This window comes from Dermacentor albipictus, chromosome 5 (genome assembly GCF_038994185.2).
Source record: "Dermacentor albipictus isolate Rhodes 1998 colony chromosome 5, USDA_Dalb.pri_finalv2, whole genome shotgun sequence".
Lineage (NCBI taxonomy): Eukaryota > Metazoa > Arthropoda > Arachnida > Ixodida > Ixodidae > Dermacentor > Dermacentor albipictus.
In genome coordinates, this window is record NC_091825.1 from 34,777,419 (window position 1) to 34,805,213 (window position 27,795).

The following is a 27,795-nucleotide window of genomic DNA, read 5'->3' on the forward strand; positions in this document are numbered from 1 at the left end:
CAAGTTTTGGCGCTTTCTCTGACCCCAGACATTATTGTACCTAATTTCACTACTTTTTGGGGTACTTTTCGAGCACAGTGGCTGTGCTCGGCGTAGTGGTGCAGTTAGCAAAAAGCAGCTCGGCTGTGTGCCGCAGTGCCGCAGTTTCGCGTGTACTGAATCTCACTGGTAGAAGTTCGTGACGCATTCTCTGACCTGAAAAAGTATTGTAATTTACTTGGTAACTTTTTGGGATATCTTGAGGCATGCTCGCCGCGCCTGGGGTTGTGAAGCTGTTAGCAAAAAAGCAAGCCGGCCATGGTGAGTTAGTTTTGCGTGTACTGAATTTTAGTGGGACAAGTTTGTGACGCATTTTATAGCCCTGCAACAACATATTCCTTATTTCGGTACTCACGCTTGTCGAAAACGCGACGAGCGATTGTCGAGAGTGATAACACGGAAGTGTTGCATGCGCCGGCAGGACGCATAAAAGATAACACAGAGGAGCTCAAGAACATGACATTTATGTATTCTGAGCGACTGAAAACAGGCTTTGCACCCACGAATCTGTCTTGAGTGCGACTAGAAGGCATTTTGCGAGTGTGTAACATGGTCTGGCTGAGCCTCTGTTGTAGCCACCTCTGTGTACTTGGCGTACCATCGCGTCGACTGAGGCTAAGTTGTTTTGGAAATGCGCAGTCACCCATGTATTTGTGCATTTAAAGTGCAGGAAATAATGCCCGGGAAGGGAAGGGTGCTTGAAAATCGTATGTTTTGTTCAGATTTTATGGCATTGTTTGGGAGGAGTCTTTGCTGCGAAATGTACGTAAAAGTTAATTTATCTGTAATGCCGCTCAATCACCACTTACGCACGTTTTGCCTCTACACGCAATACTCCTGTTAGGTTAATATAGCAAAATGATACATGCTTGTAATTTACTTTCTTTCAGCTGATGGCATCCGGTTGAGTTTCGTACGGCAACGACTGCTGCTTACCTGGTGCCCCAACGGAACGAGTATTTATATAGAGCAAAATAAACATTTCATCATTTCCATAGACGTCTTGAGTTTTTTTCACGAAATTGCACCTGACGGATTCGGCGGAGTCTCGTAAAGGTCATTCGCAATAATTTTTACTAAATAATGAAACGATTCCACGCCAAGATGACGCGGGGTTCAGCACAAGCGAAAAAAAAAAAATAAATGCCACGCCGAACAGCGGAGCCGGCACGGCGTGTACCAACTGGTGCTCAAAACGCGCACGCCCAAAACTGAAACCGGAAGAAGTTAATACCATCCGTTTTGTGTGCTACAATCGATTCGGCCGCTGGGCTCTATGGGAGTGTCCGCTCTTGTTGAAATTTCTTTCTCTATGGTTACTGTGGCAGCCTCTCAACTTGAGAAATCTCAAGAAAACGCTAGAGTGAGATCGCCGCAAGCATCTCGCCACATACTTCTCACTGGCTTGCATGAGAAAACTCCATGTCTGCCAGCCTTGCTTGCAAAGCTTGCCAACATCCTTCTACAAGGCACCCAGGTACGCCACATAGTGCAGCGGAAGGTTCCTCACGAAAACATAGCCCCGGAGAAAGTGAATCATCTGCAAGGCCTTCATCATGGACAAGGGTGAGGCGGCCTGCACTACCATGTCAGCGCTACAATCGATGACGCCAATGTCGTCGTCGCTATCCGCTGCAGGCCCGTTCACGACGACTGCTTCATCGGTTAGAAGTTCCAATGTTTCTAATGCACCGTCCACATGTAGAAATTCATGTCCTGAAGCACCTTTGTCGACTACGGACCAAAGCTCAGGCATCACTTTTTCGGAGAAAGCTTTGCAGGCTTCATATAAGTCACTGCTGCCTCGGACAAAGCACGCTTTCATAAAGCAGTTCCGTATTGTAGAAGCGCTTAATTCGAACCACACACCAAAGATAGACTGCACGGCAATCAATAGATTGATCTTCAAGTCTGGTTGCTCCCTGCTTGTCTGTGTGGCCATGTCTATCGACAAGGCTAACTTTCCCAGGACCCAGCGACGATGCATGACCTTGAAATTAGCAATTAAAATGGCGTCCATAGGCTACAAGCCTGCCATCATGTTCGGCAGCAAGAAAATAACTTCCACATTTGAGAGCTTAGGCATGAAGTGGTGAGCAATACAATTACCGTATAGAATCGTGCAAGGCCGCATCCCCAACTTGGCAGCTCAAAATATGGGGGAAAAATTTCCAGTCGAGAAGCAATCACATTCGGTGTGGTGATGCCGTGTGCATGCATTGGAAACTAAATGGTTCGATCCCGTGTAAGGGCCACGCCTCGTCAAAACTGAGAAAAAAAAAAAGTGCAGCCCTCACATGAGCCTATATACGGTATCTAGGATGAGTGCCACTTTCCTCTTGGATTGTTCGATATGTTGATCGCACTCCAAGAGCCGCTTACAAAAAAGTTTTCGCGTCATCCGTGCCTTGCGGTTGTGACAGTAGCGTGCCAGTATCCTGGCAGCACTGCGGAAGCAGTGGGGATATTTTTATTTCGCACTGACAAATGTGGGGCACTTGTCACTCCAGTCCATGTAAGCACACAAAAACACAGTAAGGCACAGCTTTCTGTTTTTGCCACCCTTACACGCATCTCCTTTGAGTGCATGCGCCTAAGATGGCAATGTCTGGAAGAACAGTCCTGTTTCGTCACCATCAACATAGTTGTCGAGGATGTGGTGCAGCGCTTCCTCCACCCACTACTCCTTCGCCTACACATCAAGCAAAACTTCCTCGCTGATGATGGCTTTGTAAACAATGCCATGCCTCTCTTTGAAGCGCTGTACCCAGCCACCACTTGGCTGGAAGTCCAAATTGTTGATGCGTTCGTAAGGCAGACTGCCTCGCCTTTATGACCAGAACTGTTTAGTGCCTTTCTTTCCATCCATCCCATTTCCCGCAGAGTAGCATGTAGGTTATGCGTAGCATGTAACAATATGCTAGCACTACACTGCTTTTCAAAAAAGGGCTTTCTCTCTCGTCTCTAGTCTTGCAACAACACGTATTTCGAAATTTCCAAGCAATTATTTTTACAAATGCATGAAGGAACTAAGACTCTGGGCACATGCAGATTATTGAGAATAGTTGCTTTTATAACGTCATATTCAGCTGCAAATGATCAATTTGCTAGGTTACAATGTCATCTGCAACAAGGAGGCAGAAATAAAGCAAATTAATATACACTACTACCCATCATTTGACACTCGCTGTGGCATCCCAGTGGCTATGGCCTTGCGCTGCCGAGCTTGAGGTCACGGGATTGAATCCCGGCGGTGGCGGTCACACGTTGATGGGGGCGAAATGCAAAAACGCCTGTGTGCCGTGCATTGCGTGCACATTAAAGAACATCAGGTGATCAAAATTAATCGTCTCTTAATCTGGAGTACTTAATCTGGAGTATGTAAACTGATCTGAGTTACGACCAGCGGCATGCCGTGTGCGTTTTCCCTCCAGTGCGCCGAGTGCTTAACAAGCAGTTCGCCTTGTTCGTGGGTCGTTGGGAAATGTTATTTACACTAGCACACTGGAATATGAAGATGTGAGCGTTGGAAATACCAGTAACAACCTAGCTTGGCAGCCATATTATCCAATTACAGGTGCCACAACGAACACACAGCGAATAAAACGACACGACAACGAGGGAACGCGAGGGAATGCTAGCGTTCCCTCGTTGTTGTGTCGTCTTTTTATTATGTGTTTGTCCCTTTTAGCGCTACCATCAGTTTTAAAGAATGCATCACCAACTAGCCCAGCACCAATTTTTATTGAGACAAGAAAAATGATGGCTTCTCGAGTGCTGCCTTTCCGCATGAGCAGGGAGGGGGAGGGGAACGAGCTCACGGTAAAGCGATTAAGCATATGCGAGGGGCGGGGGCAGTAAGCTGGCTTGTGTCGCGATTTCTGGCATGCGTCTCGGCCATGCTTGCGCATGGCTGTAAGCGTGGCTGAACGCATACACATCCGCGCATCCTGCTTTAGAGATAATCTACCTCATGTGCAAAGAGCAGGCGTGCCGAGACGGCGTGGCACCATATAAGCTGTCTTACCGTGAATTTAGTGTTGGAGCTTGTGTAATCTCGAGTTTCGGCAACTCGTTGGAGCGAGAGGCAGACGAAGCATTTGCTTCACACTGCTGGCGCTTTTGATGCTCGTGTCATCTCAGTGCGCGCAACGCTATCAGATGCGGAGACGAAGTGCACGCGAAAGCATGGCTGGCTTACCTTAATTCGTACCGCCGACGCAAAGATATCGTCGATGTGGCATGAAACCATATCATTCATCGCAGACTCCCAAATTCATCAAAATTAATTGTTGTCAGCAAGAAAAACTTCAGGCCACAAAGAAGTCGCGACGGGCCTTCCGCGGTGCAAAGTCGGGAAAGTATCCGCAAGTGAAAGATCAACTAGTTCAACACATACGGGGCCTTCGACAGGACGGCTGTGCAGTGTCTCTCGACATAGTGCACACTGAGGCGCGCAGAATTGCGCGAGCACAGGGCATCGAAGCGAAAGACTTCAAAGCAAGCTCCGGATGGACAACGCGCTTTATGCGACGCCACGGACTTACCCTGAGGAGGCGCACAACGTTGTGCCAGCGTTTGCCCTCAGCATACGAGGATAAGGTACTCGAGTTCCATCGTTTTGTCATACGGCTCCGGCAGCAAAAAAACTTCATTTTGTCCCAGATAGGTAATGCAGATCAGACTCCTCTCTGTTTCAACATGCCGAGAAATACAACAGTAGAAGAAAAAGGTGCACGAAGTGTGCTTATTCGAACATCTGGCGCAGAAAAACAAAGGTGTACTGTCATGTTGGCAGTGACTGCGGATGGGCGCAAACTACTGCCTTAAGTTATTTTTAAGAGAAAGACGCTCCAAAAGGGAAATTTCCCTTGAGACATCTACGTGAGGGTCCAAGAGAAAGGTTGGATGTCCGCGGAATTGATGGTGGACTGGGTCAAGACCATCTGGGGCCGGTGGCCGGGCGGCCTATTGTATCCGGCCATGCTCGTTTTAGACAGTTTTCGCGGGCACCTTGTAAAATGTGCACAAGAAAACTTGTCAGAGCTGTGCACAGATATTGCCATGATTCCGAGTGGCCTCACTTCCGTGCTGCAACCTTTGGACGTTTCCCTTAATAAGCCTTTTAAGGACAACGTTCGAAGGCTGTACACAAATTGGATGGCTGGAGGACAGCGTCAACTAACCCCCGGTGGCAAAATTAAAAGGCCGCCTATGGAAATGTTGTGCGAATGGATAGTGGAAGCTTGGCGAGAGATTTCCGATGACATCATCAGGAAAAGTTTTCAGAAGACTGGGATCTCCAATGCACTGGATGCAAGCAAAGACGACATGCTGTGGAGGTCAGACAAAGATGACGAGTCTCCACCCGGCGGTGATGAGGATGTTCCCTCCGACTCGGACTCGGACTCTGAATAGTCTTAATAAATCTTACGTGTGTGTTCAGTCAACGTCTCTCGCCTCTTCATTAAAAGGTAAGTAGGTAGCCTTTATTTTCCCTTTTATCCTGGATTTATTGGTAAATTATATGAGAGTAGCCATATTCCTGACATATGTTAAAATTTAAACCGCGAGAATACGAGCTGAAAAAATTTCATAAATTTTACCCTGCGTAATAGGCGCACCTGGAACTTCTAGCCGGATTTTCTGAAAAAGAAGTGCGCCTATTATGCGAGTAAATACGGTAATATGGATGCCGACCACAAACATACATAATAAAGAGACTTGTTCAGCTGCCGCACAGATGATGAAATGGCCTGTTACATTTATGTTTGTGGTTGGTGTCCATTTTACCTCCCACTACCTCGAATTTCTGATTTAAGAGTGATTTTTGCAAAGTCTGTAAATATATTTATGATACGCTGCTATATGTGGAATATGTTTTTGGCCATGGATAGTCATTCAAACCAATTACTAATTAAGTTCTAACTCAAATGTTATTCTATTGTTTTTTGTGCAGATGTAGTTTCCACGGAAAGAAATAAAGGTGAACATATTTGTGGAGACGTGTTTAGGCTTTACAGGGATAATGATATTACTTGGTCGATAATGCAACTAAAACTTGTCTTGTGTTCTTATCTTTATCTATGCCGACTTTTTGCACTGCAACTATTTACATTAGTACTACATCTGCACTCACCTAAGTGCCACACCATCTGGAATCCCAGGGGCGGCGTTTCCCGCCAAGTCCTTCAGGTTGCACTCGTCACCATCTGCACCGTGAGGAAAAATCGAAAGAGAAGCAATGAAAGAGAGACTGCAAGCCTTGATGGGAAAGCAGTTCATACTCGTCACGAAGCTTTGCAGGACAGCCAGCACTAAAAGCGATGGTACCAAGCAGACTTATCATGCTGCACTAATTGCGGCTCCTTCAATAAACAGAACCACTGCACAAATAAATGTCACACAGAGAAAGAGACACCGACATGACAGTGCGGTATTACGATGCACTAGACCTCTGCCCTCAAAACCAAGTTTAATAAGCCTTGACTTACACAGGCATGACAACATGGCCTAATAGCACAATAAACTGATAATTTTGAAAATAAAGAAGACAGAAAGAAGAACATTGGAAAAGAACGAAGAAAGAAATCAGAGAAGTTTGAGGTAAAACTATTCTTGTTTAGAATCTCATTTGGGCCACAGCCTCTAGTGCATAGAACCTGTCTATGTCTGTCTGCGTTGTACAGCCGCGGCCACGTCTGTGTAGAGAGCGCGAGCAGACGGCCTTGCTCTGCGGGGCGACACCGTGCGGCAGTTGCGGGATCTGACGCACTGTGCCCAGGAGCATGCGTGGCCTAATATACATGCAGAACTGCATTGCACGAGTGGCAACGTTGAAACGGGCAGTCGTTTAACCGAATGTGTACGCTTCCTCAGGGTGCTCTCGGTATCGCCATGCCAAAAGATTACGCGTTTCAGCTGATAACGCGTGCCCGGCTCTATCGCTCTTTGGGACATTGTGTGCCCCATAATAGCAATTGCGCGTCGCTCATCTGCTGTGAGTCGGGGAGCCGTTGCGAATAAATTCTGCGAAAACGTTTGACTTCTATTTCTAATATAGGCAGCACGCACGCGATGTTGTCATTTCATTGGCCAATAACATTATCTGGGATTGGTGAAGCAATAGTTTTTCATATCAAGTGCCCTAACAGAATCGCACACGCTATCACTCACGTGCGCAATTTCCTTGTCATCGCGCGTAGTAAGATGGCGCCCTCGGGTAATGCGCACAACCGGCAAAACACGTGCGCTTGCCAACATAATTTCTGGTTTAAAGCAGCGTGCGCCGACCTGCACGTCTATTAGGCCGCGCATGCTCATGGGCACAGTGCGTCAGATCCCGCAACTGCCGCACGGTGTCGCCCCGCAGAGCAAGGCCGTCTGCTCGCGCGCTCTACACAGACGTGGCCGCGGCTGTACTTTCAGAGTTCCTGCCCGAGACTAATGGGGTTTGTGGAAAATTAATATACAGTTCAATCTCAATATAATCAACCTTAATATAACGAAATTCTCTGTATAACGAATTAACAACATTTTCATAAGTTCTTGTCCCTAGAACACATCTATTTTGAACCTCAGTGTAATGGAGTGTGTTCATGCACAATTTCAGTATAATAAAAATTCACTGCCATGGTGAAGGAATACCGAGACAATAAATGCAAACTTCTGTGAACACAGATGGTCAAATGGTTGAACCACAGTAGAATCTTGTTGATATGATCTCGTTACACATGATTTCCCAGTGCCAATGTTCACTATCGAGAACAAAAAAAAAATGACCCAATGACCCAATACAGTTACGCGTCTTTTTTATCTATTCACGTGCTGCCGGAAAACACTATCTTTTGGCACCAGTGTTCAGTACATCGCCAAAATGCCACTGTATGATACATTTTCGAACCATTACAGCCCGTGTAAACAAGAGACAACGCACAAGGCGGGCGCGATCTTCACCTGTCACAGCGGCTTCCACGCAATACTTGGCCGCCAGTCTGTCGTAAAAACGCCAGCACACACACAGTTTCCGATTCTGTTACCAGCAAATCTCCTCCCAGGTCATCGCATGTTACATTCACGGATATCGCCGCTAGACCTGCTGCGGTAAGCATCTTTGCCTACCTGTTTTACAGCGCATGTGGCACGGTGCCGCTGGAAGCATACTGTACGATAACCTAAACAGGCGATAACCCAAACATGCCCCCGTTCCCTGCTGCAGGCTGCACAAAGTGAGCGCCATGTTTTGCTTTGGTGGCATCATGGCATTGTATTCTGGCATTGTGGCCACCAGCTCAATTTTGTTTCGGCTTCCCATCCCAGTCTTAAAACACTATGCAATAGGAAAACGGCAATGTGTGTCTTGGGTTGCTTTATAATTTTTTTTATTTGTTTCATTTGTTGTTAGCTATGTTTTCGTGTTTTCGCTACATGTTGTTTCTCTTACCCCCCTCACGCAATACTCCAGTTGGAGCCTGTGAGGTATGTGTATAAATAAATAAATAAATGAATAAATACACAAATAAATAAATAAAAACCAGCCTGACGGACATCGGCTCTCGTGCTACAACAATATAGCACCGAGTAGGCATGCCAAAACTTCCCACAGAAATACCCCGATGAAGCAGCTGCTGCCCAGGCTGAGTTCGAAAGCGCCAACATAAGCTCGCCGAACCAAATTGACAACGTCCGTCTTGGGCCCCTAGGGCCTCACTAGCTCGGCACGTGTCGGAGTCTCCTGCTGCAATGATTCGCACAATGCTTCACATTACATAGGTGTCACTGCAGTTCAGTCTGTCAATTTTATTAGTGACTTCGAATAATATGTTCTCCCGGCTAGTACACATTTTCCTGGTGTTCTTTTTTTTTTTTTTCAAGAACATATGAAAGAGATTTTACTGCTTGCAAATGCACCTGTCCAATCCGAGAGAGGGACTGAGAGAGACCACTAGCGCAGCTGGCTTCTCAGGGTTGTCGGCATGGCTGAACCCTGTTTTAGCGATAAGCTGCCGTGTGTGCAAACACTGGGCAAGCTGAGCTGGCATGGCATCGTATGCTGTCTTCCCGCACGTTTACTGCTGGAGGTTGCATAATCTTTAGTTCTGGATACGCATTGAAGCAAGAGGCAGACGAAGCATTCCCTTCTTGCCGCCAGCAATAGCATTGTCCCACTACGAGAAACACTGTCACTGGTGGGGTCAGAGTGGATGCGAAAGTGTGGCTGGCTTCACTTCGCATTCCCTATGTGATGATATTATCGACACGGCATGAACGTGTATCTTTCATCTTGTACTTGCAAAATGAATAAAATTCTATTCTTTTTCTCCTTTGAGATTGCTTTTGGCGATTGCCAAATACTTCGGAATATTTTGCAGCCCCTTCCGTGAAGAAAAATCCATTGGCGACTGTACTTATTTGCATAAACAATCAAATATCAATATAATGAAGCAAATTTCCGATTTTACTGACTTTGTTATAACGAGGTTTAACGTACTTGTATTGACTACATTTATCTATAGGAAGTCATGTGACAACCTATGCGAAAAAAAGAATTGCTACTGCACTGCCAGAACTTTATTTATTTATTTATTTATTTATTTATTTATTTATTTATTTATTTATTTAAGTCGAACCTCGATATATCGAACAGTGCGGTGATGGCAAAATAGTTCGATATAGCCAAAATTCAATATATAAAATCGTGTCAAAAACGTGTCAAAAGCTTCTGCAAATCAATCAATGAACCAAGGGCACAATAAGGGATCGTTGTTTGGAGCGCACGTTCGGTTGCGCTGTGCGCAATTGGCCTAGGCCACACCATCTTCGTCAGCAGTCAGCGCGCGGTCAAGTGCACTGAGCGCAATTAGCCTAAGCAGCGCCGACCTCGTCAGCTGCGTGAAGTCGGGGTGGCCTAGACCAAATGTGCGCAGCGTAACCGAAAGCCTGTTCCGAACAACGATCCCCGATCATGCCCCAATCGTGGTGCAGGTAATATGCACTTGAAGCTTCACACAAAGTATTTATTTATTTGGCTGAAAGTACTGCAGCAGTGCACCCTGCTTCTTACTGGCAGCCGCGCGCTTAAACGCGGAGTCCCCAATATAGCCTAAACGATCGACAAGCAATTGGCCGGCGCCCTCTATTGTGCCACAGCAGCAGCATAGAAGGGCCAAAGCAGCTACAGCCTCCGTTGAAGTCGGGAGCAGGGCAACATCAGCGCTTGTGGGATCAACCTCGGCAGCGTCTTCGTTTGGCCACTACTTCTGCTGTGAGCGTTGTGAACGCTACATATAGAAAGGCACACTGCAAGGGCTGTCCGTAGCACAAGGCTCACTCACGATGACGGTATGGTGCTTCATCTTCCTCTTCAGTCGGCACATGCACAGGGGTGCGTCTGCTTCATTACAGCATAACTAGTGGTACATCAAAAGAATCGCATAGGGCGTCTGTTATTGCCAAATCATCAGTGCAGTTCCAACTTCATATCACAGGAGCCCATACAGACAAAGCATATTTGTGAAGTTTTATATACACCTACCTGGGGATTCCTGCGCAGCCTCCAGAGGCGGCTGTACTGGGAGACCGCCTTTTAGCCTGACCCCCGACCCTTGGTCTTCGAAGAAGTCGCTGAGCCCAGGTGTTGCCAGACGCTGCCATTGCTTGAGCAACTCCGAACCTGCATCAATAAGCTCAGTTTGGTTGCCTGGCTGCAGCGTCATGCAAGGTCATAGAAAAAATGGCATCAGTGGCTTTCTCAAGGTACCTGTGCTGCCTTGGCCTGTGGGGTGCAGTGGTAACGAGACTGAATGCAGTCACTGTGACTCCAAAGGTAACTTAACAATTGAGCACTCCTCTAAATATCATCAGCCTGTTCCAAGTTTACTGCAAGACAAAAGTCTCTTCGAGTGATCTTAAATCATACCTTTCTCCTACATTAGCCAACTCTATGCCATGGCAGCTAATTTCCCAATTGCCTTACTGTATTTAATCTCATTCTAACCCTTAAATTTAAGTGTTTCACTTTCCTTGACATCTATTCTGTCACTCTAATAAACAACCATTTATCTGCTCTATGCTCAACAAGAATATAGACTAGGAAATTACCCACTCACACTTTAGTTAATGCTACCGCCTTTATGTTTTCTACTGGTATGGCTATCACTTCTTGCTCCACCATTTGCTGTGCCGGCCCTTAGCATCCTGCCAGGTTTCTCGGCGTTCTGCAGCATTGTCCACCAATTCAGACTTTCCCTGGCAAGACAGATGGTCTGGCAACGCTGCCCACGAAGATATGGCCCAGTGCAAGGTACCCACCCTCCAGAGGCTTGACCATGAGGAGCTTGTCAGAGAGGCGGAATGGTCGAGCCACAGGACCCCAGGAACTCTGTGGAAGCCGACGACTGGAACCCCGCCGTCCTTTGCGAGGGCTCAGGCCTAGGCTGCTTAGCGAGCTGTGGGGAGGGATGGGAAGGTGAGAGAGGATCTTTGATGGATGGTTGACACCCAAAATACTGCCCAGTCACAGAAGTTCCCAATCGTAAAAAAAGCAGGAAGCAAGACAAACTTGAAGTTCAAATGAGAGGTCACAATTTCACAAAAATGAGCACATGCTAATGCCACAGTAAAGCAAGGAACAGAAGTGCCGGAGATTTCCTTTATGTTCCCAAGCAGACTGAAGCTGTAGCATGATAGGCAAAAGTCGACATACCTAGGAAAATCCAAATCAACACACTTTTGTTAGTTGTGCATGGGCTGATAAAAATAAGGGGAAAAAAATACTCCAATGACCCTTCAATTCCCTTCATTACCATTAACAGCAATCTGAAACCCACGAGGATATGAACAGTCACCTACACAAATCTGCAGACATATCAAATTGCCAAGCTTACCCCTTAACTGCCAGAAGCAATTTCGAAAATTTAACTGCAGGTTTTTTTATAGCTGCATTTTTCTTGCATTTCTTTAAAAGTATATTAAAAGGAACACCTATGGCACTTTTACTGTTCTTGTTAAAAAAAATAGCAAATGTCATTGTGTATATTAGCTTTGAACAGTACAAGATAGTGCGATCTCTATTAGCACATATTGAAAAGAAAAGGAAAACGGGAGTTGTAGAAAGGCATGTTGGCTGCGCAGCATACAGGCGATCCAATGAATGTCAACCTGGGAGGTGCAGGATGCAGACTGTTTTGGTCAAGGCGAATACTGTTTCGGATACTGGCCACATGATCTGACTCGTCATCTGTGCTACTACTGCTTGATGATTTGTGAAGGTTGAAATCTCCATTGCTTAGATCGTCCGGCAACCAATCACGATCACTGGAACATCGTGATCGACAAAAAGTCAGCATCGTGCTCTGTGGCCATGGATGCAACTCGCATCGGTGCCATTTTTAGAACTTAGTGTTTGCGTACACAACTTTGGACAGGCTGCTTTTGGCCACATAGGGAAAAAATACCACAGAGTTTCTTACCGCAATTACTATAGGGAACTCTGGCGCTACCGTCTACGGGAGCTGCAATCGGAGCGGTTGTCCCAGCATGGGAATTATGGGAGGTACATGGATTTGCCTAAACTTCGCCCTTTTGGCTTCAAACGGCTTTGTGACTTCGTAAACTCGCCATTTTCAACTATGTACTGCGTAATAAATAATAACATAGACATTATTAATATTGCCCAACAGCAAGATTCGAACACAGGACCTCTAGAACAGAAGCCCGATATTGAAACCATTAAGCCATGAACGCATGCATCGATAGGCGATGTAAATTTATTGCGGGCATACCAGTGCCTTGAGACACTTGGCATGTTTCAATTTGGCCACCTCGACAAGCTCAATCGTTGCAATTAGTAGCGATTGTGCGTGTTCACAGCGTCTTCTGCACTTCGAAGGGTATAGATTTCTCTAAAATTTACAACAATGATGGCATACAAAGCGTAATAAACAAAGCCACAACAACGTCTGACTCCATAAGCACAAAGATCAGACAAATCCATGCACTTCCCATCATTCCCATGGTTGGTCAATGACTGCAACGCCAGAGTTCCCTCTAGTATGCTGTAGGAAACTATGAAAAATACGACCTAAATGCTTTTGGAAAGAGCTTATTGACCTTACTTCTGTAGCGGCAAAGCGTTTATAGTATTGAACAGTTGTAGAAATTTGCAGAAACTTCATGACAGGTCAACTTGCTATCGGCACCCAAGGGGACACACTGTCATGATGAGTGTAATCGTGACAATCCTGGATCTTAACATGCGCTACAGGTCAGAATACAGAATTATCTCTTCAAGAACTACCGTATTTACTTGATTCTAACGCACCTTCGATTGCTGCGTGCACCCGTTTTCCGTGACCAAACAAAGGGGGAAAAATGGCCTCAATTGTAACCTGCACCCGTTTGCAGTGACCTAAAGATGAGAAAAGCCCTTTACAGTACCGCACACCCATACCTGCCAACCTGAATATCTGGAAATTTGTAAAACTATCGCGGCAAGGGAGGTTGTGCGGCAGCACTTCTTTTTAAGGTATTTACCTTTTGTGACAAACTTACTCACGTCTTCACAACTGCAAGTGAAATCCACGTCTCAGAGAGCAAAGAGCAAAATCTCCACTGGGGCACAATTTTGCAATGATTTTGCTGTTGCCAACATTGCCTGCTCAGAAAGTTCTCTGTGTAGGTTTGCTCAAATCAAGTACCACTCTGGTGCCCCTTGAGCATCAGCAGACTTTCTAGTGTTTTCTCACACACAGATGAGTGAAACTCCACTCCAAGTTTTGTCCACAGCGCTGAATATTGTCTCATATTCAGTATTGCTATGGGGAATGGAAGGAATACCCAGCATAACCACTGAAATTCTGTGGAACCTGAGCGATCCGTCAACACTTCGAATGCTGCCCAATTGCGACCACTGCACATCACACCTTGACTCATTCAATATGTCGTCTGGAACATAACATGCTTGCAAGTTAGCAAACTCGACATCAAGTGCGTCGATTGTTTCTTCTTTTGATTTGCCACTCTGCTGGGGTATGGTAGCAGGGAACATCATAATAAAATGACATATGCTGTAGAATGAAGCAATTTCCAGAGCTTGTACTTGAGCAACTTCAGCTGCTGTACAAAAGTGACAAATTTAGGAAGACCAAGACATAAACATAATGCCTCTCGTTTTAATACAACAAGAGGCCAAATGGCGCCTCTGGGCGCACAAATCTAGTCAGGAGATCCTCAAAAAGGCGGTTCAAGAGGTCCCTCAGTACATGAATCTGAGGAGCCTGTGCCTGAAGAAGGCAGTTTGCCTTCTCAAAAAGCAGTATAACATTTTGGAGAAAAAGAGAGCATGCCCTGTTTAGCTCCGATGACAAAAAATTAAACAGGCGCTCCTCACGGGTCACGTGGCTGGCTTCCCCAGAATCCTTGGTATGAAGTTTCAGTTTTTTTGCTTGAGGTCCAGAATGAGCTCCTTTCCACTTGTTCATCACCGTCAGTGCTTTTTTTCCCGAGGCCTGCAGCAGTCTTGTGAAGATGTGTACCAGACTTTGGGGTCAGTGCAGGGTTCTTGGGGGTTTGTGAGGAAGTCTTCAGAATTTGTTATGACTCCAAAAACAAGCTCTGCTTGTTGCACTGCTTTGTTTCAGATTTTTAAAAAAGCTGAGTAGTGGTTTCCACTGGTTGAGCAGCCTCTTAAAACACTATTTCAACGACAGCCAATGTGTCGGTGAATGCTTCAACATCTTTTTGACATCGGCGTCGTGCATTTTTTTGGACTCTAAGTCGATCTTTCCCTTTCAAGCTTTTCTCTAGGTAAAAAAAATGTCAACTAAAACCTCATCCATTACAGGAAGACATGAAGCTCCTTATTGGGCGGCCAAGTTGATGAGATGGCATGAGCAACTAACCCCTATCAAACCTGGTTGAGCCTCTGTCAATAGAGTAGAGGAGGAGGAAATAACTTTATTGAGTCCTGAGGGACCCCTCCCCACCAACTCTTGGTTTAGTGGTCAGCAGGGGTCGCGAGCTACACCCACGTTGGGACGGGAAGCCCGTGAGCCTCCACCCTTTCGTGAGCCCTCTGGACTGCCCGGAGCTAGGTCTGGTGGTCATTGCTTCGCAAGGCGTCCACCCAGTCTTCTTTACTGAACACGGTGCTGCTTAATGTGGAGCGTTGCCAGAGCATGTGCGCTAGCGAGCAGTACGATTCGCCACAGTCCGGACATTGTGGCTCTACCTCTGGTGAATAAAGGCTCAGTTTTTCTTGCCGATCATGACATTGGCACTGTCCAAACACATAGCCAACAGGTTTCCAACAGGCAAATTCCGAGACTTTATCGCGTCCAGAACCAGATTTACAATCTTGTGACCCGTCGCTTCCCCTTGGATTGCCCCAAGGCAAAGTAGGCGGCTTTCAACTCTACTCGCAATAATAGGGCAAAGCTGCATATCCCTATTGTTACTGCCAGTCACAGCGATCGAAAATACTTGATGTTTTAGGGCAGCCAGCAAAGGAGTCTCCACGTTGGTGGCCATTTCCCGAACTATTGACGTCGTCTTTGTTTGCCCACAGGCATAGCGTTTCGCTTCTTCGCATTTGTGGAACCTCTTCCAGAAAAGCGGTCCGGCATGATCGCTGACACTCAGCGGCATGTTGTGTTCAACTAAAAACACTGTGAAGAGGCATTCTGCATGAATCACACCGAGGTCATTGTCGCTGCGTACAAAACTTGCTAGGCTTGGCTGACTGTCCGCAGCTCGCACATATCCCCGATGTTTCTTCAAAGCAATGTGAACCTTGATGTCCGACTTGCTGCCATGCGAGATGTTCACATCACAGGCACACATGGTGAAGAATCCGAACTTCTCCCCTTTCTTCGACGGCACAAAGCATAGAAATTCTGCCATGTACAATTTCAAAAACACTTGAAAATACTGTCGGTGCTTCAAGTCTGCCACAGCACTGCGAAGCCGCTACAGGCTGGAGTCGCAACTGCGCCCGACGCGGCAGCTAATCAAACAAAAGGCAAGGCCAACACTGCAGTGACTGAAGCTGACTGAAGTCCAAACCCGCGCACGCGCAAACAAAGGCAGCAACATGTCAACAGTTTGCAGAGGCACTAAAGGCGCTATCGAGCTCTGGATATGGATTCGTGACCACCCTAGTAGACAGAAATCACTACAACCTTGCAGCTGCTGATGATGATACCATGCACACGTATTGCCTTCTCGTGGCGGCGCAAGGTACCAGGGTGTAGTGTTACTACATTTTCACGTTTCCGTATTTTTCTGCAAATAAAATGTTTTCCGTAAAATTTCAAGCAAGATTTGTAAAATCGTAAGACTGCTCAAAATTTTTACATTTTACGGAAAATTCGGAAGAGTTGGAAAGTATAGCGCACCTCATTTCATACAGAAATAAAAGTTTCTCTGATTTGGTAAAACAAAGATTTACTTATTTTATTTTTATTTATCGCACTAAAGTTGCGATAAATAAAAAAAGTCGCAGTTTCAACCGAAAGGTGAAGCGTCGATTGCAATATCAAATTAGTAGACAGCTATACAAAAAGCGAGACAATCTCTCCAATGCTATTCATTGCGTGCTTGGAAGTATTCAAGCTATTAAACTAGGAAGGTTTAGGAGTAAGGATCGATGGCAAATACCTCAGCAACACTGCAGACGAGTTACAACAAATGATTGAGGACCTTAACAGGGAGAGTGCAAGAGTGGGGTTGAAGATTATTATGCAGAAGACAAAGATAATGACGAACAATCGGGCAAGGGAACAAGAGTTCAGGATCGCAAGTCAGTCTCTATAGTCTGTGAAGGAGTACGTTTACCTAGGTCAACTAATCACAGGGAACCCTGACCATGAGAAGGAAATTCACAGGAGGATAAAAATGGGTTGGATTGTATACGGCAGACATCGTGAGCTTCTGCCTGGAAGCTTACCATTATCATTGAAAAGGAAGGTATACAATCAGTGCATTTTACCGGTGCTGACATATGGGGCAGAGACTTGGAGACTGACGAAGAAGCTTGAGAACAAGTTAAGGACCGCGCAAAATGCGATGGAATGATGATTGCTAGGCATAACGTTAAGAGATAGAAGGAAAGCGGTTTGGATCAGAGAGCAAACGGGTAAGGACAATATTCTAATAGACATTCAGAGAAAAACATAGCGCTGGGCAGGTCATGTAATGCGCAAATTAGATAACCGTTGGATCATTAGGATTTCAGAACTGGTACCAAGAGAAGGGAAGCGCAGTAGAGGACGGCAGAAGACTAGGTGGTTCGACGAAATTAGGAAATTTGCGGGTGCTAGTTGGAATTGGTTGGCGAAGGACAGGGTAGTTGGAGATCGCAGGGAGAGGCCTTCGTCCTGCAGTAGACATAAAATAGTCTGCTGCTGCTGCTGCTGCTGCTGCTGATGATGATGACGATGCAAAACGTAAGGATAGTAGGTTTATCGGCTGTATGGGCTTTCAAACATTTGCTTACCAACGAAATTAACAAGCATGGTGTCACACGTGCACAAGCAAACATCAACACATCTCACTCAATGACCCCGGAAACCTTTTATCAGAACGCTGTATGAGAAAGTGCGGTAGCAGGAGCGAGCGAATTGACCTTTGTGTGGCCTCTCGCTTCAATGTGAACTCAGCGATGAGAACACAGTGCTGTGCGCCTAGATGCATAGACTGCCTCCATCATATATCGCTTTCAATATAGCAGCCGTGCGGCCGTGCCTATGCAGCAGCCGCCGGAGTAGAACGCCTCTCCTGATTGCGCCAGTCCCGCACGCGAGTTTCGGGAACTTCGAACGCCCGTGATGTGGCCCAATTGCTACCTGTCTCCGCTCACGTGATCACTTTCCTTTTAATTGTGGCATCGTGATCAACACTCGGCTTGTCTTCGCAGATGGCACTTCCATGCTGATAGAGCAAACGCAGAAAACAGGAACATGGATGGTGGACTAACCCAGAGATTTTCTTACCACAATTACTAGAGGAAACTCTGGTGCTAGTGTCTATGGGAGCTACGATGGCGGCGGTTTTACCAGCATGGGAATTATGAGAAGTACATGGATTTGCCTAAGCTTAGTCATTCTGGCTTCAAACGGCTTTGTGACTTTGTAAACTCGTCATTTTCAACAATGTACGGCGCAATAAATAATTAAATAAACATTATTAAAATTGTCCGACAGCAGGATTTGAACAGGACCTCTAGCACAGAAGCCTGATATTGAAACCATTAAGCCACGGACACATGCATCGATAGGCGATGTGAAACGCCCCTATGAATTTATCGTGGGCACACCAGTGCCTTGAGACGCTTGGGAGTGTTTCGAATTGGCCACCTCGACAAGCGCAATCATTGCAATTAGTAGCGATTGTGCATGTTCGCAAAGTCTTCTGCACTTCGGAGAGTATAGATTGCTCTGAAATTTACGGCAATGAAGGCATATAAAGCCTAATATACAAAGCCACAAGAATGTCTGAATCCACAAGCACAGAGATAAGATGAATCTATGTACTTATCATCATTCCCATGGGGGGTCAATGACTGCAGCACCAGAGTTCCCTGTAGTATATTGCAGGAAACCCATGGACTAATTTAAGCACACATACTATACAGCACATGGAGGAAGCTATGGCAGCTAGGCCCAAAGCGCGTATGAGGTGGCCATTTTGAAATGCCAATGGCGATATGGCAACACAGATTTAGGGTCGTACGTACTCGATTCTAACACGCATGCAATTTTTGGACCCGTTTTATCTGGAAAAAGTGCACATTAGATTTGAGTAAATACAGTATCCCTTCAAGTTGCAAGGGCTGGCCACAAGCAAATTGAGCCTTCCAGCCAATTTTTCATTCTTTAAACAGATGCAACTAATACTACAGATGCATGGGAGATGAAGTGCCTATGAACAACACTGAAAGTTTGCCCTTTGTCTGAGTCCATACAACCACTAGCAGACAAGCATATCAATGAGAGCACTGTTAACCATATAAGTATTTGTAACAAGCACAACTTGTCCTACACAAAGCATTCATAACTGTCCTACCAGAATAGCTTCTCCTCTTGAATGTTTAGGACAAGACAAGAAGGGCTTGTCTACAGCTTAGATAGCGTGTCGCCCACCAGATGGAAGCACTTAGCTGACAATTTTGGTTTCTCCTGCAGCAGGAGTGCAATTTTTGTGTAAAAACATAGCAACTAATGGCGCCGACACATGCATAGCTGGCCTGTCAACGGGAAAAAGAAGCTTTGTCATCTTTGTCATCCTCTTTCAATGAAGATGATTCGAATATTGATGCTTATCTTGTGTCCGGAAATGAAGGAGACAGCGATGACACTGAATTGAGCATTTCTTCTGGTGATGACGAGAACATCTCTAAAGCGAACATTGCGAGTGCTCGTTAGTGGGTGCAGCTTGATGTCGACAATCCTGGTGTGGAGCCTCCTTGATATCTATTTTTGGCCATTCCAGGCAAGACTTTGATTTTGACATTTCCAGATTACCATCTAGAGTACATACAGCAGTTTCTCAACTGTTTTCTTTATGTGGTTTGTACCTTTTATAAGCAGCAGGTTTCTTATGTAACGTTCAGAAATAAACTGTATTACGTTGATTTGACTTAGTATGTGGTGCAAATATTTTTTCAACATTGAGTAGTTGCTTTCTAGTGCAATATGATTCAAAATCAGCAATAAAAAAAATAGGCACTTTTGGTTTGGAAATATTCAAAAAAAATAAAACACTTAAGGGATTAATGGCACAATCATAGTGGCACTGCTAATCTGTCGGGAATACGAGATGCTCCTGCTCAAACAGAAAGCAAGGTCTAGTTACAGAGGAACACATAAACCATGGTTTAATTGGACATCAATTAGAATGTATCGTAGTTATGTCTAGCTAACAAAGTAAAGGCTAATCACATTTATGTATGCAATCACCGTTTGTAATATCTGTAATACAAGATAACTGTGATCAATGTTTATTTACAATTATCTATGCAATACTACAGCAAAGCACTGTAGTTCCAACTATAGTTAGCATGCCCATGTAACAACATTTTTACTACAGTCAAACCCACTTATAACAATGCTGGTTTTAACAACATATGGGTTATAACAATGAGAAGCTGCTGCACTGTCAACTTCTGTATGTTTTCTATGGGGAAATAACCCGCTTACTACGATGTCCCGATGCCACATTATCGATTATAACGATGAAGTCTGGCTACTAGGTCTCCGTGCCGAAGGGAAATGGGAAGTGAAATTCCTGAAAAAAAAAGAAAGAAAAAAAGAAATGTGACCCACGGCATGCCACACGTACTGTTTTCCTGCCTTCTCACCACCAGCCTCGTGCGCCTCCCTCCCATCACCCTTCCACCTCTGTGAACACAAATGGGCTGTGCCTTATAGCTTCTGTACCACCCCACCCTCCGAAGCACGAATGGGTCTTGCCAACTTCGCTGACAGGGCTTCGCGCTGCTCCCAGATTGCTTGCTGGCACTTCATGTTGCGCAGTTCTGCCAACGCATTAAGCCACTCATGCTCGTCTTTGTTGGTTGCGTCGAAGTTGTTTCTGGCCATGCGTTTTTTTTTGTCTCGTTTGACTCGCCACCGAAACAGAAGATGGCTGATCCGCCCGCTGACCATCAGCAATACACCCCATTGCTGGTGAAAAGAAAGTGCACTGCTATAGATTTGGAAACAAAGTACTTCTAACCAATGAGGCGATCATTGCGAACATTCTTAAATCAAATAGTGACGGTGACAATGGCGGCAGCGATGAGGCACTAAGGCAGGCTATCTCAACAGCTTCGTTTTCACGAGGGACCTTCGGCTACACTACGTGGAGCACCTGGATGCCTTTGAAAAGGATGTCAGCAAGCCTCACGTAACACAAGAAAAGCTGACGGACATGGGGTTTTTCTCATGCAAGCCAGTGAGAAGTACATGGCAAGATAATTGTGGCGACCTTGCCGCCCCCCCCCCCCCCATTTCTTCTGGATTCCTGAAGCTGAGAGGCTGCCACAGCATTCTTCTTGCATATATTAAAAGTCCTTTTTTGAGGCCACCAAAGTGATGCCTCGGCGGAGTTTGCATGTCAATTGCCGTCCGTGAGCCCGCTTTGCAGTTATAGCAGCGCATTTATGAATGCCGACAGCCGCGGCTTGTTGCACACAATTGGAGTGCGCAGGCAGCACAGTTAAACAGTTAAACGAGTCAACACAATCAGCAGTCGAATGGAGGAAGGAAGTGGTGAGGGGCACTGGCCTCCCCGCCATTCTAGTTTTTGCACAACAGTTCTGCCACCCCCGCTAGCACTTTTTTCATGCAACCCGGTTATAACAATTATCGGTTATAACAATGGTTCGTGGCACTTGAATATTGTTATAAGTGGGTTGGACTGTACACCAAGCGAAATGCCTCGCAGCAACCGTGCAAGTGCTCAACCTTGTCTTTCAAGAAAACATGCTCACATGAATTATGCACTGCATAATTATGAATCAATACCAACTAGACAAATTCATCTCTCTCCTATATGCATGCATGAATTAAGCAGTTTTCCTACCACAAGATAAACACTGTCAGCAGTTTCTTGCAACTACTGCACAAAATGTTTGATAAACCTACCAGTGCATTATGATGTTGCGAGGTGCTAGAATCCCTAGCCAACGTTGATGACGACGGATATTATCTGGTTATTCAAACACAGTTCAGAGCTTTGAAAATCACATCTTTGCGGCAAAAAGCAACACAGTCATCTCAAAAACATCAGAGCTGCAGGAGCTGTGGTGCATTCGGTCTGAACGGTCGTAAACTCTCACCCTCCGCCTAAAGGTCGAGCAAAAGTTGCCCGACAAGCATGGCAAGAAAACATGCACTTTGGCAACCAATCAGAGCCATCACCTTTGCTACCAAGGCGTCAGATAGAAAAGTTTTAAACAATGGCTTGTTTTTGTAGCAACAAGATCACTGTCAAGTGACAGTTATCACAAAAGGAACAATGCTGCCGCAGCAACAGCCATTGGAGCCAGCTCCCATTGCCAGATAAGACAGCGTCTTTTTTCTTCCTCACCCATGAAAAACAATATACCACTTGACATGCTGAAAGAAAAGGTCTTAAATGAGAATGGCAGTGAAACAGGATGCAAAAAAAAAAAATACCAGTGACCTGATAGCACAGCGCTATTGCTTCCCACTGTTCCGGTTCTGCTATGCTCCAGTTAGATGTGTACAGTGTAGTGCACTCATGATGATACCCATATAAATATATAGCAGTTATAACAATGAGTTGTTTTCAGAGAAACAACTTATGCATTAGGGCTATGAGAAAAAAAGACATGCATAACGATATGTTATTCACCACATATCGGGTATAACGATTGAAATTCTGCCTTTTGGGCGGCATTTTCCATGCAGAATAATTGAGAAGTTTGCTTTCCTAAGTTCCCCCTAACCGAGATGGGGCAAAAAGTTTGCCTATGCGTGTTCGTATCTGCTGCCATTACTGCGTGGTGCATCCCGCCAGCACGCCAATTGCGAAAGCCACGGAGAGCATCACAAGTTGGCGCAGCATGCCACAAGATGGCACAAGCTGCTTCGCTTCTGCGTTGCCGGCGAGCGCCAAAAAAAAAAATAATAATAATAATTTGAAAAAAGGCGAACAGTGAACTGCGCTTGCGCTTCCTTTCTACAATCTCCCTCTCATCCTCCGTGAGCGGAAATGCCCCGCGGAAGCAACGGTAAGCGCCCCGACAAATTGCAAAGTTGTGTCACTTGAGACAAAGCTGCAAATATTGCGATACTCAAAGTACCAGCTCGTGCAGTCGATGATATTAACAATTCTGAAAAACGCGAGCGCCACGATCATGAAAGCAACAAGCAGTGACCATGCCGATGAACAGAAACGGCGAATTTGTGCGCCTGGCCGAAACCCCAATGTGTGAAACCAACACAACACGCTGGCAGCCACTGACATTTCCAAACTCTGGGAGCACATTGCTACGGGCGATAAAATAGGTGGTGCTTCGATAGAGCAGTTTACGAATGCATATCAGCACTGCCTCATTCTGTGAAGCATCTCCGATGAGGCGACGAGATTGACAGTGGCCCGTCTGACACCGACCCTAATGTTCACACGAAGCACACTTTCTTCGATGGAATCGCTCATTGATTTCATGTACGCTAAATTATAGTTGCCAGTGTTTGCGCAGCCGCTGAATGCAATGCACACCGCAGTTGTGAACCTGAAGCTTCCGCAAAAGTAACTGCAGATTTCTGCCTATTTCAGTGCACCTAACGCTTCTCACGCTGTTTAGAGGTATAAATAAATGTATCATTTTTCACAGCCTTTTTTCTACAACATCAATTTTTTATTGTAGGTTTCAGAGCTACAAAGGTATGTATTTTTCGTTCTTCTCGATATTATTATAAGTGGACTGCACTGTACTGTCGGCGTCAAAAGTTCACAAGCAGCAGGGTCTGAAAAAAACTTAAGCATTTCTACACCGTGGCAATTGGACTTCCAGCCTGGCTAGTACCGTATTTACTCGCATAATGATCGCACCTTTCGTCAGAAAAATTGACGCAAATTCAGGGGTGCGATCATTACGCGGGTTAAATTTCCCGCGAAAAAAAAAAATTTTTTCATCATGCGTTTGTGCGGGATGCGGGTGCGGGACGCCAAAACAAAAATGGCAGCCGGCGGAGCAAGTCGAACGTGCCGAACGTGATTTTTTTTCTTCTCGTGAGTAGATCACGTGCATCGAAACAGTTTCTTCCGTATCAGTGATGAATAATATTGTTAATATCGGCAAGTTCGCGGCAATAACGTAGCCATGTCCACTTTGAGGGGACAGAAACAGATGGGCGCGCTTAGCTGGCAGTGACAGAAACGCATGGCCGGCGTGCTGCGGGAACTGCGGCATCTATCTTCACTGCTATCCTAACACGGCACGTTTCCGCTAAGGGTGGGCGAATATCTTAGCTGTGTTACAAGCGTCAACGTATGAATATGGCACACCTTTAACGTATCGGAGTAAACGTGGCTACTATCATTGCCGCGCGCAATTTGTTGCGTGCTCACGAGTGCAGATGAAAAGAATCGAAAGGCACCTTTTTTGTTTTTGTTGACCACAACCATTAAAATGCCTACCCATAATAAAGGCAAGTTTGGTTGTATCTCTTTTTGTCATGGAAGTGCGGAAAGTGATGAAAGTAATGAAATGAGGCATCTAGTTAAGAATGTTTGGTGCGTGCAGACCGCTTGGCTTGTCTTGAAGAGTTGTTCACGTAGCATACGACAGATGGTAAGCGCGATCATTATTAGCTAGACTTGGCACATGACATATCGCTGCGGCAAGTTCGGGGTGCGATCATTACACGGGAAATTTAAAGAAAACGAATTTTGACGACAAAATTCAGGGGTGCGATCATTACGCGAGTGCGATCATTATGCAAGTAAATACGGTATATGTGAAAACATAGTGCTGTACAGTTTTAGTGGTGGCTACAGTCCACAAATTGTACAAAATTACAGTTCCTAGTGGAAACACCCTACCTTGCAAACTCTTCACACCGACTGTACAACCAACTTAGCCCAGAGCTTTATATTTCTCGGGAGAGAAAAGCAGCGATAGTATCACAGACGGTTAACATAGGTGAGCAAAGATCCAGCAGGCCAACCTGCTGTTAAGAGACCAGGAAAATAAGGAAAGAGAAGTAGGCATCTCTATGCTTGCAAACTGTTTGAAAGGGGCAAACACTCTCGCCTTACTCACGAGTATTGACTGTCATTGCAGTCTGACTCTTCAGACTCCTCAGATTGAGACCAGGGGCTGCAGGCAGGCTTGAAACTGCAAAGGCGGAACAACAAAAAGAAAGAAAGAATACAGTGAGCAAGATAGAAGTTTCCACTGCAACAGAACAGACGATATATGCAAAACTAGCAGGTGTACTTCTCCACAGAATGAAAAAACAACTTGCTGCAGGTGGGAACCAAACCCACAACCTTCGCATTTCGCGTGCGATGTTTTACCAATTGAGCTACAGCGGCGCCGTTTCCCCATCCACTTTCTTGGGTATTTATGTGCCGTAGTAGAACCCTGGGAGTGTTAGCCAGCGCGAAATGCAAAGGTTGTGGGTTCGGTTCTCACCTGCGGCAAGTTGTTTTTTCATCCACTTTAATTTCCATTAATTTCTCGTTTCTTTATTTCATTCATTAAGCACAAGTAATTTCCCCTATGTTGTCCTTGGTGTCAGTGTTTGTTAGCTTCTTATGATATGACTAATAAAAATCGGGCCCCTTGGTTAACCCCCTTTCTTCTCGTTTATTACATAGCGAGGGTCTTGATTCCAGCAACATTGATGCCTTCAGGTAGCATGTGTGGGTTTATTGACCAGTTGCCTTCACCTATAGAAAAGATCCCGTTCTCGTGACGCCTACGGCAAAAAGGACGTTCCACGTCCGCCTCCAAGGTCTGTGAGTGGTGGCGCTGGCTAACACTCCCAGGGTTTTACTGCGGCACATAAATATCCAAGAAAGTGGATGGGGAAACGGCGCCGCTGTAGCTCAATTGGTAGAGCATCGCACGCGAAATGCTAAGGTTGTGGGTTCGGTTCCCACCTGCTGCAAGTTGTTTTTTCATCTACTTTAATTTCCATTAATTTCTCGTTTCTTTATTTCTTTCATTAAGCGCAAGTAATTTCCCTTATGTTATCCTTGGTGTAAGTGTTTGTTGGCTTCTTATGATATGTTTATAAAGTGGTTGTTCCAAGTGATTTGGGAGTGATGTGCTGGTTAAATCGTAATGGAGAAGTATTAAGGAGGCAGGGCATGTTTATTTTCATGCCCAAGTATATTATTAATGAGCTTCCATGTAGTTAAATCGCTGTTAAAAAGCATTTTCAAGAAGACAACTATAACAGGCTTTTTTAGAATGCTTGATTTCAGCATTTATTCGATTTCAAAGAGTGTGTGCACAACAATGAAATATAACATATATTTTACTTTTTATCATTTTGAGATGCTCACAGGTAACCCAAGGTTTTTTGGAATTTCTCGGTGGTGTAAACATTCTGAAAGGAAAACGCTTTACATAAATACGCATAAAAATATTCATCAAGACATCATAAGTGCCACTTGTATATTTCTTCTTCTTTAAAGACAGCCAGTTTTGATTCATTATGTCAATTTTGAATGATTAAATATTCTCAGTTGCAATTAGTTGAATGATGAGCAGCTCCTGTCGTGAATTTCTATTCAGTGGTTAGTTATGATAACTTACAGAGTCAGGAAAGTGTTCACTAATAGATATGATAGTACCTGCGCTGTAGATTACGGTGTCAATATTTGTCACAATAAGATCTAGTGCCGATGCTGCGGAGCATGTAATACAAGTTGGCGTAGTAAGCCAGACTAACCACCACATTGATTCCAGGCCACTGCAGCCCCATTCCAATGTGTGCCTTGGACTCTTCTACAGCTTCACTCCTAATACATGTAATGACTGGAACCACTTGCCTACTTCCTCTATCATATAGAATTAAGAGTAGGCAAATGGTAATTTTGGAGGCCAAATCAAATACAAATGAAATAGTGCCAGAAGCAAATTAAATTGAATTGAATACTTTTCATATAATGAACAACCATTTTTACAATTACAATCAAACAATGTTAACATCCTAGTATTCATAACATTTGCAAGTTTCTGTCATTACACTGCATGTTATAACGCACTGTTCTTTAAAAGCACATATGGAGCATCAGGAACAAATAAGCAGTTTGCTCGCTTAGACAGAACTCTCCAGAAAGTGCAAATAATCCATGTATAGCCGTTGAAGTGTGGCACTACGAATGACGTAGCCTAGTCCACTCCGCAAGTCCCATGTTTTATGCCTGTACAGTCAAATTCCATTAATTCAACCCTGATGGGACCAACGATTTGGAGGGTCAAATTAAGCAAGATGCAGCAAGAAACCCAAACACACTGCTAATTTATTCAAAAGCATCTATAATTTATTTTACTCTTGCTCCACCTTTATGCTATATTACGTATGGCTGACGTTTTGAAATATTTGTAGAACTATAGAAAAAAATATTCGCATTTATGAATAGCCACTACATGATTCGAAGAGCAAATCAAATAGGACAATGCTCGATTCTTAATTGCAAGTTCAGAATATTCACAGACTCCTATCTAGTACCACAGATATTTGTATGCCTTTAAAAAAATGTGCTCAAGGAATATGTTGTTTCTCAATTTTGTGGTTGTGTTTGTTCACCCCAATGCCGTGAAGACAAATAAATAAATAGGTAAGTACATAATTAAACAAATGCAATGACAGCACTTCCTGTATTTGCAACACAAAGCCAGCCTCGTCATCATGACATTCATGTTTTCATAATAAAGCCCTGGGTTAGGACATTTATTTCTTTAAATTATTCTTTTTTAACGGAGAAATAAGAAAAGCATTTTCTGCCCTCACTCACACAGGATGCTAAATGCACATTTGCAACTAAAACAAAAAAGGCAATACAATACAAGAACATAACAGAGTTGCTGAGCAACTAATGCAGCCTGTCCCATCAAGATGATGGCAATTTTTCAAGTGTGGGCACTCCAAATAGCGCGGCAGCACATCCACAGCTGTGCCCTCCACACAATGAGGGCCCAGAGCCAGAGAAGCTGTGTGAGCTTCTGTTCATTCCTCCATCACACCAGCCTGCCGACACCGTATTAAA

The 27,795-nt window shown here is 44.9% G+C and overlaps 1 protein-coding gene across 1 annotated transcript in view; it reads right to left on the reverse strand.

Annotated features, from left to right (window-relative positions):
- LOC135908090 (trafficking kinesin-binding protein 2-like) overlaps positions 1-27,795 on the reverse strand; it is an 87,286-nt gene that overhangs the window by 24,637 nt on the left and 34,854 nt on the right. The window contains exons 9-12 of the mRNA XM_065439841.1: positions 24,833-24,907; positions 11,350-11,486; positions 10,574-10,711; positions 6,179-6,251 (exon numbers count right to left, since the gene is read on the reverse strand). Of these exons, the coding sequence (XP_065295913.1) occupies positions 6,179-6,251; positions 10,574-10,711; positions 11,350-11,486; positions 24,833-24,907 (423 nt within the window). The remainder of the gene's footprint in view (positions 1-6,178; positions 6,252-10,573; positions 10,712-11,349; positions 11,487-24,832; positions 24,908-27,795) is intronic.